Source organism: Telopea speciosissima, chromosome 1, assembly GCF_018873765.1.
Source record: "Telopea speciosissima isolate NSW1024214 ecotype Mountain lineage chromosome 1, Tspe_v1, whole genome shotgun sequence".
Classification (NCBI taxonomy): Eukaryota; Viridiplantae; Streptophyta; class Magnoliopsida; order Proteales; family Proteaceae; genus Telopea; species Telopea speciosissima.
Genome location: NC_057916.1, coordinates 9,431,589 through 9,448,500, shown reverse-complemented (window position 1 = coordinate 9,448,500; position 16,912 = coordinate 9,431,589). Strand labels below are relative to the sequence as shown.

Sequence of the window (16,912 nt, the reverse complement as noted above, 5' to 3'; positions counted from 1 at the left end):
TAAGATAAACATAAATCCAAGATGAATATCAGCAATCATAAGATCAACATAAATCCAAGATGAATATCCAAAATAAACACAGAACTGACATGCATATCCACCAATAGAATTACCAGACATTAATAAACAATATAGAAAGATCATGGGCCTGTGATCCAGATACCAAATGAAATATCAAGCTGGAAAACCAGAAAGAAGAAAAGAATGACCTCCAGAAAGGAAGCAAATACTACCTCGAATCCACATGAGAACGTTAAAACTACATGAGACCACTGAGGTCAACATAAAAAGAAAGAAAGAATGAAGGGAGAAAAAACAATGGATAAAAGCAAGTATGATGTAAACTGGCTGTCTAAAACCAGCCGCAGGTGTAGGGATTCTTCCCTACACCAGCATAATTAGCCATCGGGTAGGTGTAGGGATTCTTCCCTACACCAACAGCAATCGTGGGGATTTAGATTAGTATTTGTTTTATTTGTTTTTATTATGTTTTATTCTTTATTGAGTTGTAATTCTAATGAGGATTCCTAGTTCAAATCTGAATCCTAATTAGAAGTCCTAATTTTGAGTCCTAGTCCTAGTTGGCATTCGTATTCCTATTTTGAGTCCTAGTCCTAGTTAGGGTTTATATTTCATGTCCAGCATTGACGGCTATAAAATGTAAGAGCTCCATTGAGCCCCCCACGATTTAATGAATAAGAAATTTGCTTTGTTGCATTCCACTGTCCTGAGATAGGCTGTGAAGGTGAGGCTGCGATAGCCTTCATGAGTTCACTGTCTCTCTCATTCGTGTGCATTCAGATTTGTTCAAGTTTGCTACTGCTGATTGTTTGAAGGTTCATGGCTCAGTTATCCAGATCTGTTACCAGTTCAAGGATCCATCCAATAACCAGTAAGTAAATCTCCATCCCCAAACCCTTCTGTTCCTAACCCTCTAAGCCAAACCCTAATATCCCTCCATCTCCAAACATCACTTCCATAACTTAAAACCTGCCCAACCTGATTCCACCATTAGAAGCAGCCCAAACTTGGACCAAATCTCCCCCTCACTGTTTGGGAAACTCGATCCAAGCCCCTAGCCATAATACTCATTATAAACCCTAGATCCCTACATTAATCTCCTTCTCAAACCCTAACCCTAACTTCACTATTTATCTAATTCCACCCTAGCCAATCCATTAAACCCTAGTAAATCCTGGTTCTGGTTCTAGTTGGCTTTATCCCCATCTAGGATTACATTAAGGTAGCTGGTAGAACCACTGGTTTAGAACTGATTCATCTCCATGAACAAAATCTTTACCTAAATCAGGATGAGAAGAAAAACACAGAGATTTCTAAGGGCAGAAACGAGTAACCCTATCAGTGTTCCATAAGTCTCGTCTATGATCAATCCGTTACTTTGAATTTAATATTCCCTTTAGATTTCATAAAAAAAAAAAAAAAAAAATTTTTAAAAAGCAAAAAAAACTAATGATTTACATATACTCTTCCAATCTACAAGGCTGTCCCTTTGTATCGCCATTATCACAAAGTTAACTCTTTTGACTTTTTCAATCTTCTTAAGAATTCATATGAGAGCCTTGAAATAATTTTAAGTTGGAAAGGGTTGATTTGAAGAGAGTTCTCCAACCTACTAAAATATTTTCCAAATGATGAATTACCTAACTTCTTAATAACTGGGTCCTAAAATCAAAGGAGATAGAGTTAGTCACCAGAGCTAAACCCATATGCATTTTATAACCTTGCAAACTAAAGTGTTATAAAAAAGCATTAGTACCTCCTCTTCAGATGTTTGAAAATTCAATTCATTTTGAACGATTTGGACCAAATTATTCTCCAAAGTGGCAGAAATAGTCACTGATGCCAGAGACCAATTGTCACAACAAGTATTGGAAACGCTTTCCTAATAATAAAATTGACACACAAGTGCTCACATTTAAACCCAATGATAGAGGTCAAAGTTTCAAATCCTTGTTGCAAGTCACACAAAAATTAAGTCCCTTGTACTCTTCTTACCTATGAAGTATGAGAACACCTAATCCAAACCTAGTGGGAAACTAATCAACTAAAGGATGATTCAGTAACCATGAATAACCGATCTACACCTCCATTATTTCTTTATTTTCCTCTAGGGCCTTTTACTCTTAGTCGCACAACCACACATTACGCAGCAATGCCACCAATTCTAAGGCTTGGTTGAACCAACTTTTGGCCATGTTCCACAATCAAGCTCTAATTAACTATCAGCGAAGGCCTCAATTTTTCTATTATTGCAACAATTGTACAATCCTACCAGTTTTATCTACTCAGAATAACACATGCTGGTCATAAGTCATAGAAACTACCAGCTCTTATTTGCCAAAACAATTAACCACTCATCGATAAAGCATCGCCGCTACTTTGCTGCGATTAGTGAACTGCGATCTTCTATTAATTAACTATTATCTTCACATATATCAACCATATGCCAGTCCGCTCATTGAGCTTTATTATTTTATTTCTATAAGTTTAACACATTAATGTATCGATTGATTCTCAGAATCTTTATCTTCAAGTTCCATTCATTTAACCTACAATGGGGACAGTCTTTACTGTTAAAACATAGTTAGAATACTATGTATTGGAAAAGATCATCCTTTCTTTGTCAATGCAATAAGTAAGTTCATATCTCTCATTACTTACTGATCGTACATTGGTTCTAACGCTTCCCTTGGCATCCAAGTTGTTGGTGCAAACTGCAAGGGTAATCTAGTGTGCTTTTGTTCTTTTTGACGGTAAACAGGCATGCATTACAGACATGTTTAACAGAATTCATTCCCTTCAATTCATTTTTCAGTACTTCGATAGAGCGAGCAATGAATTTCCAACAAATGAGAAAGATGCGAAGACATGCAAAGAGAAGAGAAATGATTCACCTAAGTCACCGGAATGCCGATCGCCGGAGGACGGTGGACGACGCCATCTAACCAAGCGATGATCAGATTTGCGCAGGATGGTTACTCCGCCCCAGAAAGACGCAGTGAGAGAGGGAGAAATGGGAGACAACTCAGATGGAAGCAAAGTTTAGTAGAAGTGGCTTCTTAGGCCTTATAGGCGCCGGATGGAATAGAACTCAGTGGTGAGCCGGGTGGCCTGTCCAGCGTCCAGAGTCCAGACTAGCTTTTCTGCCCAGTCACAGCCCTAGAATTGGCACGTGGCAGTCCAGCTGGAATCCAACGTTTCCAATATTTCCCATGTTGTCGTTCACTTAACACACCGTATCGAATTGGGATCCTCCACTTCCGCTGCCCGGTACTGCCGTGCGCCCACGCCCAACAGACACATCAAGGTGATGAAAAGACCGCCTTGCCCAGGCAGGGGTAAAGTGGTTTTTACCACTTTGCTGTGTCTAGGACGCACGGCAATACTAGGCAGGCGAAAGTAGAGGATCCCGACTCCACCGTATCACATCAACTGTTCTTGTCAACAGCTATGGAAAAAGTTCAATAGATAATGGACGATGTTGGAGGTTGGATCATGTATGATAATTTGATTACAACTAGAATATAGTGCACAATTTGTAATTATGGGAAAAAGAACTCTGTCAAGGGAGTGTGGCATGGCCTACGCCAGCACTCCCATGAGTCTATCTCTCTCCTACCCATATGAAAAGATACCTCTATCCCCTTGTTTAGAGGAGGTGAGCGATAGACACATGGGGGTGTTGCCGGACAGAAAACTACTTCCCTTTAATTTTTTATGGAGGGAGTGGGCACGAAAGGGTATCAAGAAGGTATTTTGTAACATACTAATACCCTAGAAGGGGTTTGTGAACCCTAGGATGGTGGGTGAACCATCTTTCTATGGGTGGAGGGATACTTAGTCCATTATTTATTAACAGGGGAAGGGCAGAGTATGTTAGTAGTATACAGTAAGCTAGCACCCTATGCGCCTCTATGTCTCTCTTCCTTCCTTTGAGGGGTAAGTAATGCAACCTCGTTGGAAGCTACGGATCGGGAGAGTCGAAATCACGTTTCCTACGTGACCAGGAGTTGATCAATCGAACAAAAAGAGAATATGACTTGCAAGAACTCCAATGGAGCCAAACTCAAAGAGCAATCTTTTACCAATCTTTCAATTCTCCTTTTTCCTTTCGTAGTCTTGCCTTACATATAGGCTATGATTGCATACAGAAACGGAAAAGAAAATCAATTCCCTCAATCACATGGATAATTGATTGAAGACAATGATTCTAATCCCCCCACTAATTACTCCAATCCATTGATTATTTAAGACTTCTTATTTAGAAATCGAATCATCCCTTATTAAGCTGCAATCACTTAATTAGAAATCCAATCATCCCTCATTAAGCTGCAATCAAATCTCCTTAGAATGCTGATAGGATAAGAGCTGATGTGGATAATTTTATCCTTGTGAAGGTTGGCCATCATTAGCACACCTCTCTTTGATCCTGGTTGACCTCTCTTTGATCTGGACCGACCTTCGCAGAGCCTTTGGGTGACAGAGTGCAACCTCCACCTTATCAACTTCGCGGCCGAGGGCTGCATCATTCCCTCCAAGTTGAAAAAGAGTTCGTCCTCGAACTCTTGCCCCGATCAATGATATTCATTGTCCACCGGGGTCAAATTGGAACTAAGCAAAATCATTATTGTAGTCTCCAATTGAATTAAACAAAATTTGCATATCAACTTCAGATTTGACAGTGATATCAAATGAGGTGCTCACGACTTGAATGAATGACGTGTTCAAATATGGATTTTTGGTAATGCTCATATTTTGAACAAATTGAGAATGTGAAATTAATAAATGCCAAATACGGATCATCATACGTACTGGCAATGTTGAACCACTGAAATGAGAGGGGATCATGGGTCGTGACCTCACTGTGATGCAGGCATAAATGTTGTGCTTTCGAAATGTAATCTGGTCCAAGACTTTCGAAACCACCGTGTTCATCGATGTACTCATCCTAGAACTCATAAAAAATTGGGGGTTTACTGAAATCAACCTAAACAAAGATTCATTCGTCTGCATCATCATCCGTTGTTGTATGAATTTCACTTGTGTTGATGTCCTCCACGGGAATTGTATGACCACCTCTATGCCTGGGCGTCATCACAACTACTCGTTCTCCACCATGTCGTCGGATGAAGGTGAATCAGGATCGGTCGTCTCCTCATTTGGATTCGGACGTCTCGATACTTTTCTCAAAGCTTCATTCTCACGTCGCAGGGCAGCAATTTCTTGCTGCAAGCGCGCAAGTTTTCTTTTCTTGCATTGATATCCTCGACGAGGACTGTACGGGTAGCTCGTCGAGGTGTCATTATAGTCTTCATCTCTCGTAATCCTAGGCTCTAATACCAAATAATGCAGCCTCATTGGAAACTATGGATCGGGAGAGTTGAAATCACATTCCCTACGTGACCAGGAGTTGATCAATCAAACAAAGAGATAATGTGGCTTGCAAGAACTCCAATGGAGCCAAGCTCAAAGAACTATCTTTTACCAATCTTTCAATTTCCCTTTTTCCTTTCATAGTCTTGCCTTACATATAGACTACGATTGCATACAGAAATGGAAAAGAAAATCAAATCCTTCAATCACATGGATAATTGATTGAAGACAAAGATTCTAATGCCCCCACTAATTACTTCAATCTATTAATTATTTAAGACTGCTTATTTAGAAATCCAATCATCCCTTATTAAGTTGCAATCAAATCTCTTTAGAATGCTGATAGGATAAGAGCAGACATGGATAATTTATCCTTGTGAAGGCTGGTCGTGATTAGCACACCTCTCTTTGATCCGAGCCGATCTTCGCAGAGCCTTTGGATGACCGAGTGCAACCTCCACCTTGTCAACTTCGTGGCCCAGGGCTGCATCAGTAAGAGAGTCATTTCAAAGGGGGAAGAGAGGGATAGACACATTAGGGTGCTTGCTTACAGTATACCGTTAGCATACCCATCCCTCTCCCTTATTAATATTAATTTTTTAAATTAATCTATCTTTTATTATGTGTCAATATAATGTTTAAAACTAAAAAAAGGAGATCACTACGTGGCCCTACATCAGTATGGGACCAACGAAAGCGTACAAGGAGAAATCCAATAGGGGTGGGATTTTCATTTCAAAAGGGAGATTGTCAGTCATTTTGCCCTTCTTGTGTCTAGGTCAGCATGACAACCTTCTTTTTCCCTTAAAAAACATTATAAAGTCGATTTTTTCTGGTGAATATGGCACCAAGAAACAATTGGAAAAACACCATACATGACAGAGGCACGCTCCAACTGGCTCACTTGCCCAACTACCATCAACAACCCACGTTAGCCATGTGTTTTATTATGTAAGGCTTGGTATATAATGCTCCTCAAGGAAAAATTACAAGATTACTCGCAATTGGTTTTGGTTTCACCAAACTACCTACTCAATGTTTGGTTTTATTGGAATACCCCAAAGAAAAATGTCTATTTCAAAATTACCCGAAACAGTGTATTTCAACACAACCACAAATTTAAAGATATCGAGTTTCAAGGGAGAAATGCCATTTGAACCTCTAGTAGTTCCATCCTCTCCAAGAAAAACCCTTATGTTCAACCCAAAAAAAAAAACAAAAGAATAACCCTTATGGAAGATATAATTTGCTGGGCAGCAGGTGGCAAGATAGATGTTACATAAAGATGAGCAGGGCAAGTGTATTTCAGATATTGGATGAGTTCCTGCAAACGACAAGATATGGCTTGAGTACAGAATGCACAACATAAGTACACAGTAAACATTATTCAACCAAATATTAACAATTTATAAACTGAAGCAATGTCAGTAACAATGCTCAAGTAGTACTGTAGGCATGACAAACTTTGAGGAACAAAAGAGGTAAAACCTTAGATCCAGCAATATAACCACCACATGACCCAAATGATTTTTGTAAAAGTTCCCATCATGATATCCACATCTGGAGTATCCACTCCTAAGAGCTCACAGACACCCCGTCCTGTTTTCCGAACTGCTCCAATGCTCTGTGCCTCATCCAAGTATGTGAAGGCCTATGACAGAATAAAAGAAAGGTTAGAACAGCAATTGAACAGATAGTAAATGAAAATATGGATGGAAGACAAACATGAGCATAAAAGCTTTCCATTATTAGCATACAGAATCACCAAGTCAGAAGGAGAATAATTCTGCACATAAATGTACATATTTCACAAAGAGGTACGAGTAAAATAGCATAACAGCTTGAGACTTCAAATAGGTGCTTTACTAATCTGATGTGCTAGCAACCTGCCACCTTTCTCGTGTCAGCTTACTAGAACAAACAAGACAAGGGACTAAAACTGACAATTGGTATACTTATACCCAAACAAAATGACAGTAGGTACAGCAAAGCCAGTAAACTGATTTGACTGGAGCAGTCTCACTGGCTCTGAGTTTTAGATTTGCAAGCTGAAAGCTGGAGGTTGAGACAATCTGATCAGAATCACCCCAAATCATGCTTGATCGGTGGAGTCTCACCAACTAATTGCGTCATGGAGCCAACTATGGTTGGTAGGTAAGGGGAACCTAATGTAGTTCTAGGTTCTCAAAAGGAAATCTTGAAGAATGAACTACAACTAGGATCACTATTTTCAAGCTGTATTCAGGAACTTGAGATAATATAGCAAGTATGGTTTATCAGATCTGAGGAATTGTTGAGATATGATGTAAACTGTATCCAATAACCCAATTTTGATTCTTAGAAAGAATATCCCACAAGAAATAACCACAATTATGGAATTGATTTGGTAAAAAGGAAAAAGAAGAGAAAGAATATGATAGGATCAAGAGAAGAAAAAGAGGACTAAGAAGAATAGTGGCGAAAATTTTACCTGGCTATAAAAGAACCAGAACTAGAAGAAGAATAGAAGAAGAAAGCAGTAAGCCAGAAGAAGATTCTTCATGCACGTTTGCAGAGCTCAACAGCTCAAAAACTCTTGAAAAAACTTCAATTTCTATTACAAAATCATCTCCAATTGAAGAGAGGTGTATACATATTTATAAACTTTTAAATTTCTTAAACTAACTCATAAAAGGACTCCTAATCACTCTCTTATACTGACTTTGAGTAAATAGACTCAAAACAAAACTCCTAAAAGCTATTAGGTATCATAATCCAACTTAAACACTTAACTACTAATCTCGTATACCAACTCCACCCTCTCTTTATGGGCTTATAAATTAGGCCGATTATAATGAAACCCAAGAAAATAAAAGGCCCAACCTATAACGTAACTACCCAAAGCTTGTTTTCAGCCCATTGGATTGCCACCAGCACCTTGTGGGTCTCCCAAGCTTGCGCCGAGGCCTCCATACGGATACGGGATCATAGTCCAATGCAACTGCATCAGAACCAGCTAACATCATCCAAGTAAAGATATGATGTTTGGACATGAACATTGATCTGGATGTAAAAGCTTAATCAGCATGAGGACCTCATGATCCAGAGACTTACAGTTATACTTACAACCAACAAGATAAGAAGAAAGCTATAGAGATCAAAACATGGGAGGTCCAGAATTTATAAAACAAAGGGAACATGGTAACCAGAGAAGCATTTTTTCCCCCCATCAAGTTTTAGGGAAAATGACAATGTTCATTCCCATCAAACTTTGCAATTGCAAGTGCGGAAATGATGCATCCAGAGAGAAAGTTTAAAGGAATACTATGAGAAGGCCTAAACAAGTGCATGAATTTTATGGAATAACCATACAACAACAAGACATTATAGCTATTCTTGGAATGGGTGAATTATCCGAAGAGGATCATTTAACCATAGCAAAAGCACGAAAAATGGAACATTTCTTCGTAGCAGAAGTATTTACCTGTTCTCCAAGGAAATATGTTGGCTTAGCAGAAACAATTAGGGGCTTTCAACTGAATTTCCGACAAATTAGATGGGTCTTCCTGAGCAGACCTATTATTTGGAAGGTAACATCGATGAAGCTACTGTTCCAACAGAAGGTCTAATATTCTCCATTACGTTAATTAACACATGTTTCTTACAATTTATATCACCAATATAGACATCTATGAAGAAAATCATTAGATTTCACAAAACAATCAATCATTTTGCACATGAAATAATATATTTTATAGAACCGTTAAAAAGTTTAGTTCGGGAAACTTTGTTAAATTCTTCTAGGGAAAAGTCACCTGATCACATGATTGCAAGCTGCAACTAATGTTTTTAGCCCATCATATTCGTGGTACTGTAAAAGGATTATTTTGGAAACAATCCGGTCCAGGAACCCAGCCATGTTCAATCCATGAAAAAGAAGATGTCATTAATGAACTGATAATAAAAATGTCAGCTAGAAGGAAAAATTGAAGAATAGGGAAGAACTTGAACTTCTAAACACTAAAACATATTGGAGCATCTCGTTAACTGAACTCATTAATAAAATTTGTCAGTCATGCAACTTGAAATGCATAACAGCTAAATCTTCAATCTTTTTTAAAAGAAGAAAGTACCTTAAATAGACCAAAACTTAGAAGAATAACAGTGAAGAAGACCTCTGGTCATAGTTGTCAAGGCGTCGCCTAGGCGTCCAGGCACCTTGAGAGCCTTGTTGGTGCCACCTTGATTTTGGAACCTCTCCAATGCCTTGAATCGCCTAGACGCCGTATTCCTCTGGTCCACAGCATGTAATCATCAGGACCCTTATTTTAATCACTTTTTTTGGTTATGGGGTTATTTCCTTTTAATTATGGTGACTAATTTGCAGAAAATCTTATGTACATGCTCAGATTAGTGATAATTTAGTTTTATCCCTTTGATAAATTGTAAAACAGCTTAGGAGAGAGACTTGCATTCTGGCAAATCGATGTAGATGAACTCTTCAACATTTGAAACCATGATCCTCCAAATCCACTCGGAATCTAGGATTAGTGCCATCCAACTGAAATTATTGATGTAGATACATCACTAAAAGAGGCTTATAAATAAGTCTAGGGTTGGGTTATATACATGTTGGGCCTTTGATCCCATGATTTTCCAATGTAATAGGTCACTTTTATAGACCTAAAGTATGGATAATAGGGTGGCATACGGGATTAGTTAGTTTAATTCTTTAAAGTTTATTTTTAAGTTGTTTTGGGTTAGTTCAATTTAACCAGTTCTATGTGGTTTAATTTAAGTTGCTAGTAAGTGTTTTAGTGGGGCTGGATTAGTATTCTATAAGTCCAGTCCTATTTTGAGTTTGTTTCCTTTGTAACTTCACTTTTCTAGTCAGTTTAGGTTACCTTATTAGTTAAGAAGGTTAAGCCTTTCCTTTTCAGTGTAGGAGTCTATTTTTGAGTCTTTTATATGAGGTGCATTGGAGACGAATTTTGATTAATGAAAAGCTTTTTGCTGTTCTTCTTCTCCATTGAAGATTTTTGTCTTGTGTTTGATCAAGGCTGGTGAGATTGGTGCTTGATCCAGTCGACACCTTGCGGTGTGAAGCCCAGGTAGTTCGTTCAAGTTCTCTTGGTTCTCCATTGGTGTTCTACATTCAAGTTCTGGTTTTTATTCAAGGACCTTCATTCAAGCAAGCTGCTGTCCAAGAAATTTTTCAATAACGATGAGTTTGAATCATCCCAAACCCCATCCATTTTTCTTCTAATCCTCTAAACATCCCAAACCCTAAATCTCCCTTTGTTTTATTGTTTTTCCCAAACCTTAAAATCATCACAGACCATTCCAGCCATCAAAACAGTCCCATATTTGGATTGAATGCTTCTCTGCCCCCTTAGAGAACTCGATCCAAGTTGCAGCCCTAACTAACCACTCTAGCCCTAGAAACCTCACTCAACCATCTTTCCCAAAACCCTAATCCTAACTACAAAACTTGCTGCTGATTCTGTTTATGAGTCCTAGACTTGTTAAAACTTAACAAGACCTTCACTAGAAGACTTCCCTACATCAACTTACCTTAGCCCTACCATCAAACCCTACCTATTTTGACCTGGCCGAACTACCGGTTCAGATCAGTTCCTGGTTATTGGTTCTTAGTTTGATTTTTCAAACCTAGGACTACATTAGTTATTCTTCGAGGTTTTCAGACCTAAAACCTAGTCAGCAACTCCTTGTCCAAAATCCCAGGTCTTAATGGTGCAGGAATTCTTCCTGATTAAAAAAGAAACAGTAACTGAATGGAATGATGAAATTACAGGATAAATATTGTCTCAATAAACATTAAGGACCAGGTCAGTCAAATAAAATGAAAGGGGTTTAATTTCTCATTATTAATAGATAGATAGTTGGCAGGGTAGAAAAAGGTTGAATTGGATAGGTTTCTTCCCTGAAAACTTAAGAGTAACATAGTGGAGAGACAGTATCGGGAAATGGAGAGATTGCATGAAAGGTTGAATGTGAAGGGCATTAGTAAATGGACAATACCTTGGAAGAGCAGGGTGAAAAACAGTGAAACTTGGTTCCATTCTAAGAGTAGGAGGTGCTATCTTCTCTCAATCAAACTTTTACTTGGCCGCTTTTTACTCTACCTTTCATTCAGAATGAATTTGTTACACCATTAGTTACTCCAAATATACCAGAGTCATAATATTAACATCCACGAAAGGCACCCAGTCCAAACATAAACTAGCAGACATGGTATCATAAATTAAAAAATATATATATAACAAAATTTTCATTTACACCATGAGAAAGGTAAGTTGAGTCTTACCCTTGAGCCTTGCATCATTCAACTCCCTACATGGGGGACAAGCCTACCCACCGTATCAGATTCCTGATCCACAGTTTAGTGGACATCTCAAACCAATACAAGTGTTGAACACAAGTAATAGGCGCAATTTAAGATGAAAAATCAATGACACCAAAAGTTGTGTCTAACCCTTAAGCTTTACATTAGTTCATCTCCCTACATGAAGGATAGGCCTATAAGTGTTAAACACAAGTAATAGGTGGAATTTAAGATGAAAAATCAATGAAAATGTTAACCACAAGTAACATGAGGAATTTTAGACGAAGAATCAATGACACTGAGCCGTAGAAAAAGGAAATAGTTAATAAAAAAGGCGTACCCAATGCACAAGGTTCCTGCCACTGCGGGGTCTAGGGAGGGTCATACTGTACACAGCCTTACCCCCGCTTCGCGGAGAGGCTGTTTCCTGACTTGAACCCGCAACCACTAAGTCACAATGGAGCAACCTTACCATTGCACCAATGCCAGCCCTTAGAAAAAGGAAATAGTTAATTACCGTGAAAATTCAGAACTGGAGCAAGCATTTTATTCAGTACAACCTTATGAAACAGAATACCTAAACCTACAAGGTTTATCAGACAAAACTTACACTAGCATAAGCAAAAGTTAGAGGTGCTTGAAAAATAAACTTATTCTTGAAAGATAACCCATCCCAAATTTTCCCTTCATGATAGTCTTGGGTGTTAACAAGCAAACATTAAACAATTTGTTCTAATATATATACATCCCAAACTTCTTGACATGATTAGCAACTATAAATAAAAATAAGGTGTTATTTTATTTTTTTTTTAAAAAGAATGTCTAAATTGATTACATTATGGTCAGCCAACGCCCTTGTGGTAGGCATAGCACACATGAAAGCACATCCATAGGGATATGATCCACCACTGGATAGGTCTCATATAGAGGTTATCATTTCCCAAAAATAGACCTAAGTTGATTATCATACAGTAATTTATTTCATTAGTGTGAGTTTTTTGGCTACTTCTGTGATACTGTACCTGAGACTTGAGACAAAATTGCACCCTCTGAATAGTTTCATTGAGGATGAAACCATATGTAACATATATCCTCAGATCTTAGGTCTACTTCTCCTCTAGTTCATACATATCATTCTTTCTTTCCTCTCCCAAAGAGAAGAAAAAATAACAGCAAATGGCAAACTACAAGGACCTTATGGGTGGATATTGTAATCATCCAACCAGGATGATCCTTGGGGTAGGAAATTTTGTAAGTATAACCAATCAAATGAAGGCTTCCAAAGGCCACATTCCGTGCAAGTGAATCACCTGCATTGTTGCATTGGTTGATTTTCCACGTGGCTTAACCTCCCTTAGATTCCTTTTCCTAACAGCTAAATATAGTCATCAATGAGCCACCAATTTGTTGAGTGACTCTGTATGATATTGTTGTAATCACAGTTAATGTCAACGGGTCTCTCCAACCTGCCACATACCGAAACCCAAGCATTGGGCACCTCAGTCCACAGGATTTTTTTCTGTCTTTAGAGCACAACCATCACCAATAATCACCACAGGAGCAAACACCATCTTCAAAATGATGAAAACGATTCATATCTCGAACAATGAATTCACGCTGAACTACCTTCGATATCAACTTGATTGCAGCATGGCAATCTGCACATATTCTGAGGTTCTTAATGATACGAACTGGACACCCAGGTGGTGTTCTAAAAAGCCCAAAAGCTAAAGCTAGTCTCTCACTGTGTAACCAAAGGAGACTTTCTTTTTCATCCTCCTCGACATCAAGCAAAACAACATTACGGTTGGGAACATACCCTTCCCTTCTAATCTTTATGTTCAGCCACTCCAGCATCCCATTAATTATCCGTACATCAGGGTGTGATCTATCACCTGCACTGAAATAATGAACATTGCTTTGGCTTTCAATCCAGCTAAGGCCTGGTTCTTTCTTGACTCCTTTCCGTTTCATGTATTTCCTGATGGAAATTACACTGTCCCATTTTTTCACAGTGGCATACATATTTGACAATAATACGTGCGCTGCCTCATCATGGGGTTCCATCTCAAGGACCCGCTGCGCAGAAATTCTTCCAAGCTCAATATCATTGTGTATTACACAGGCACCAAGCAAAGCTCTCCACACCATAACACTAGGCTCAAACGGAATTTCTTCAATGAACTTAAGAGCCTCATCAAGACGACCTGAACGTCCTAGAAGCCATACCATGCAAGTATAATGCTCTATGCATGGCATAATACCATAGTCCTGAACCATGGAGTGAAAATATGACTGGCCCCAATCCACCAAACCCCTGTTGCTACATGCTGATAGGACACCTATAAAGGTTATCTTGTTGGGCCTAATTTCTGTTTCCCTCATCTTCTCAAAAATCCCCAGAGCGTCTTCACTTAAACCATGTAGGGAATATCCTGAGATCATAGAATTCCAAGAAACTTCATCTCGTTCGCTCATACCATCAAATATGGAACGGGCATCTTTAATGCTCCCACACTTGGCATACATGTCAATCAAAGCATTACAGACTACTGTGTCCTTATCGAAGATGGTTTTTACTGTCAAACAGTGGATCTGAAGACCTGCCTCCAACGCTGTTAAGTTTGCGCAAGCACGAAGAATACTAGAGAATGTAGTTTGGGTTGGCTGGACTAGGTCATTAACCATCTCAGAGAAGAGTCTTAGAGCCTCCTCTCCATACCCTAGGTGCACATACCCCACAATCAGTGTATTCCAAGTCACATCATTTCTTTCTGGTGACTCCACAAATAATTTCACAGCGTCATCCATAATTTCACATTTAGCATAGACATCCATAAGGGCATTTCTTACAAAAATGACAAAATCAAGTCCAACCTTCAGAACATGGCCATGTGTTTGCTTCCCCAATACTAGAGCTTCCATGGTTGCACAGGCCTGTAAAACACTTGCAAATGTAAACTGATTAGGGACCACTAAGGCTTGTCTCATCCGAAAAAATAGCTTCAAGGCCTCCTCGCTTCGATCACTCTGCGCATAACGCGCAATCATGAAACTCCAATGAATCACATGTTTTTGAGGCATCTCCTCAAAAACAATCCGAGCATCATTAATATCTCCAAACTTAGTGTACAAGTCGAGCAAAGCGCAGCCTACATAAAGATCCAGCTCATACCGGGTTTTTAAGGCACATCCGTGGATGCCCTTGCCCAAGTCAAAGGAAGGCAGACCGACGGAGGCCTTAAGTGAGCTAGCGAAAGTAAAATTGTTTGGCTTGAGGTTGACCTTCCTCATTTGGGAGAAGAGTTCCAAAGCCTCATTGAAATAATCATTTTCAGCATAGCAAGCTATCATCCCAGTCCAAGAAATCATGTCCCTCTCAGCAATCTTATTAAATACTTTCTTAGCTCCATCAACAAGTCCACACACTGAATAGGCATCAATGAGAGCAGTTGCAACAAACGCATCTGAATCATGGCCAAGCTTAAAAATACAGGCATGGATTAGCCAACAAAGCTCAGCAGAACCCGCACTCACAAGCAACTTCAGAATTGTTGTAAAGACAAAGGGATTGAGCTCATGGTCCTCTCTACGAAGCCTGATGAACAACTCGATTGCCTCGTCAAATTGGAGAGACTGTGCATATCCCTGAATTAAGGTAACAAATGAAATAGTATTCCTGTCCCGCATTCCATCAAACAAAGTTCGTGCGTCAGCGAGGAGGCCTTCTTTCACATACAAGTTAAGAAGAACGTTCCTAGCGAACAAATCCAACCAGTTCCCCCTCTTAAGGACATCACAGTGGATTCCCAAACCCCACTTTCTGGCATTGTCATTGCCGGTGCAGTCCTGGAACATCCGAGCGTATGTATGAGAATTAAGCTCCAATGCGGTGGAGCAAGAGCAATTCTCTGAGTCGTCGGCTAATTGGACGCTCTGGGCTGAGAACCCACGTTGTACGATTTGATTAAACAGTTCGATTTGATGATGGGTTGAGAACAAACCCAGCCCCGGACGTGGTGTTCTAAGACACGAAAATCTAATCATTCGATCTCGCGAGGTCCCCACTCAAAAAGAATGGAGACGAAATTTTTCAGAAGGAAATTTGTGTTCATATTCCATAATTCAAGAATCAGTACTGAGCACTTCCGGACTTCTCCCAAGCCCATACGAAGAGGCAGGTGGCTCACCTTCTGACGACAACACAGATATTTGGGTTCGAACTACCTCTATTCCAGCACACATGCCCAGAGGAGATGAGTTTACGGAATTATCCCGGTTATTATCCTCTCCAATTCCTAAAGTGTGGCAGTGCCGCAGTGCTAGGTGGAGATGGCGAAACCTGGCAATTGCCGCATCCAACCGTCTGTATCATTGATGCGGGCCACATCTAGATACATTAAGAGCAAAATAACCATCCTGCGCTCGAGATTTTTTTTTGATAAGAAGATTTTATTACGGGGGGAACAATGTTCCAGTATAGTCAGCATACAACAGAAGAGAAATACACTGAGGGGGAGAAGAAATCCAACATAAAGAATGTTGGGAAGACGCAGCAAGTGAAGCCATGGAGTCTGCCACAGCATTAGCCTCCCTCAAAGAATGAGAGAACCTGACATCATCGAACAACGAGACCAAATTGAAGCAATCGTTAATGATCGTCCCAATTCTCCAAGGAGTAGCATCTGTTTGACCACTTAGAAGATGCATCACAAGAATATTATCCGTTTCAAAGATGACCTTTCTTAGATTGAGAGAAAGTGCTAGCTTTAATGCCTTCCTAACTGCCAATGCTTCGGCAACCAACGCAGAATTCCATCCAACTCCTTCCGAAAAGCAGCAAATGAAATTGGAGTTGGAGTCTCGGCAAACTCCCCCAATACTGGCATTGCCCGGATTACCCAAACTTGCGCCATCAATGTTGAATTTCACACATGGATGATGGGACTGATTCCAACGAACCAATCTTCTCTCTCTGACCGATGTAAAGTGGAAGTGACTAACAACTTCACTTGCCTCAGTGATTGCTCTAAGAACAATCACTCTTGGGTTGAAAGTCTGTTGACGGAAGGTCCAATCCCAATAACCGATCCAAATGTTCCACAAGATACTGCAACAATAAGAAATCAACAGGATACAATCCCTAACGGAATCATTCTGAACTTTAATTAGATTGCGAATTACCGTAGTCAT

General features: G+C 39.5%; 1 protein-coding gene across 1 annotated transcript; it reads right to left on the bottom strand.

The window, feature by feature from the left end:
* Nucleotides 1-12,710: 12,710 nt before the first annotated feature.
* On the bottom strand, nt 12,711-15,815 carry LOC122667046 (putative pentatricopeptide repeat-containing protein At5g13230, mitochondrial). The gene has a single exon (XM_043863220.1). It carries the CDS (start codon nt 15,764-15,766, stop codon nt 13,259-13,261), a length of 2,508 nt encoding a protein of 835 aa, XP_043719155.1. The 5' UTR covers nt 15,767-15,815; the 3' UTR covers nt 12,711-13,258.
* Nucleotides 15,816-16,912: the final 1,097 nt, after the last annotated feature.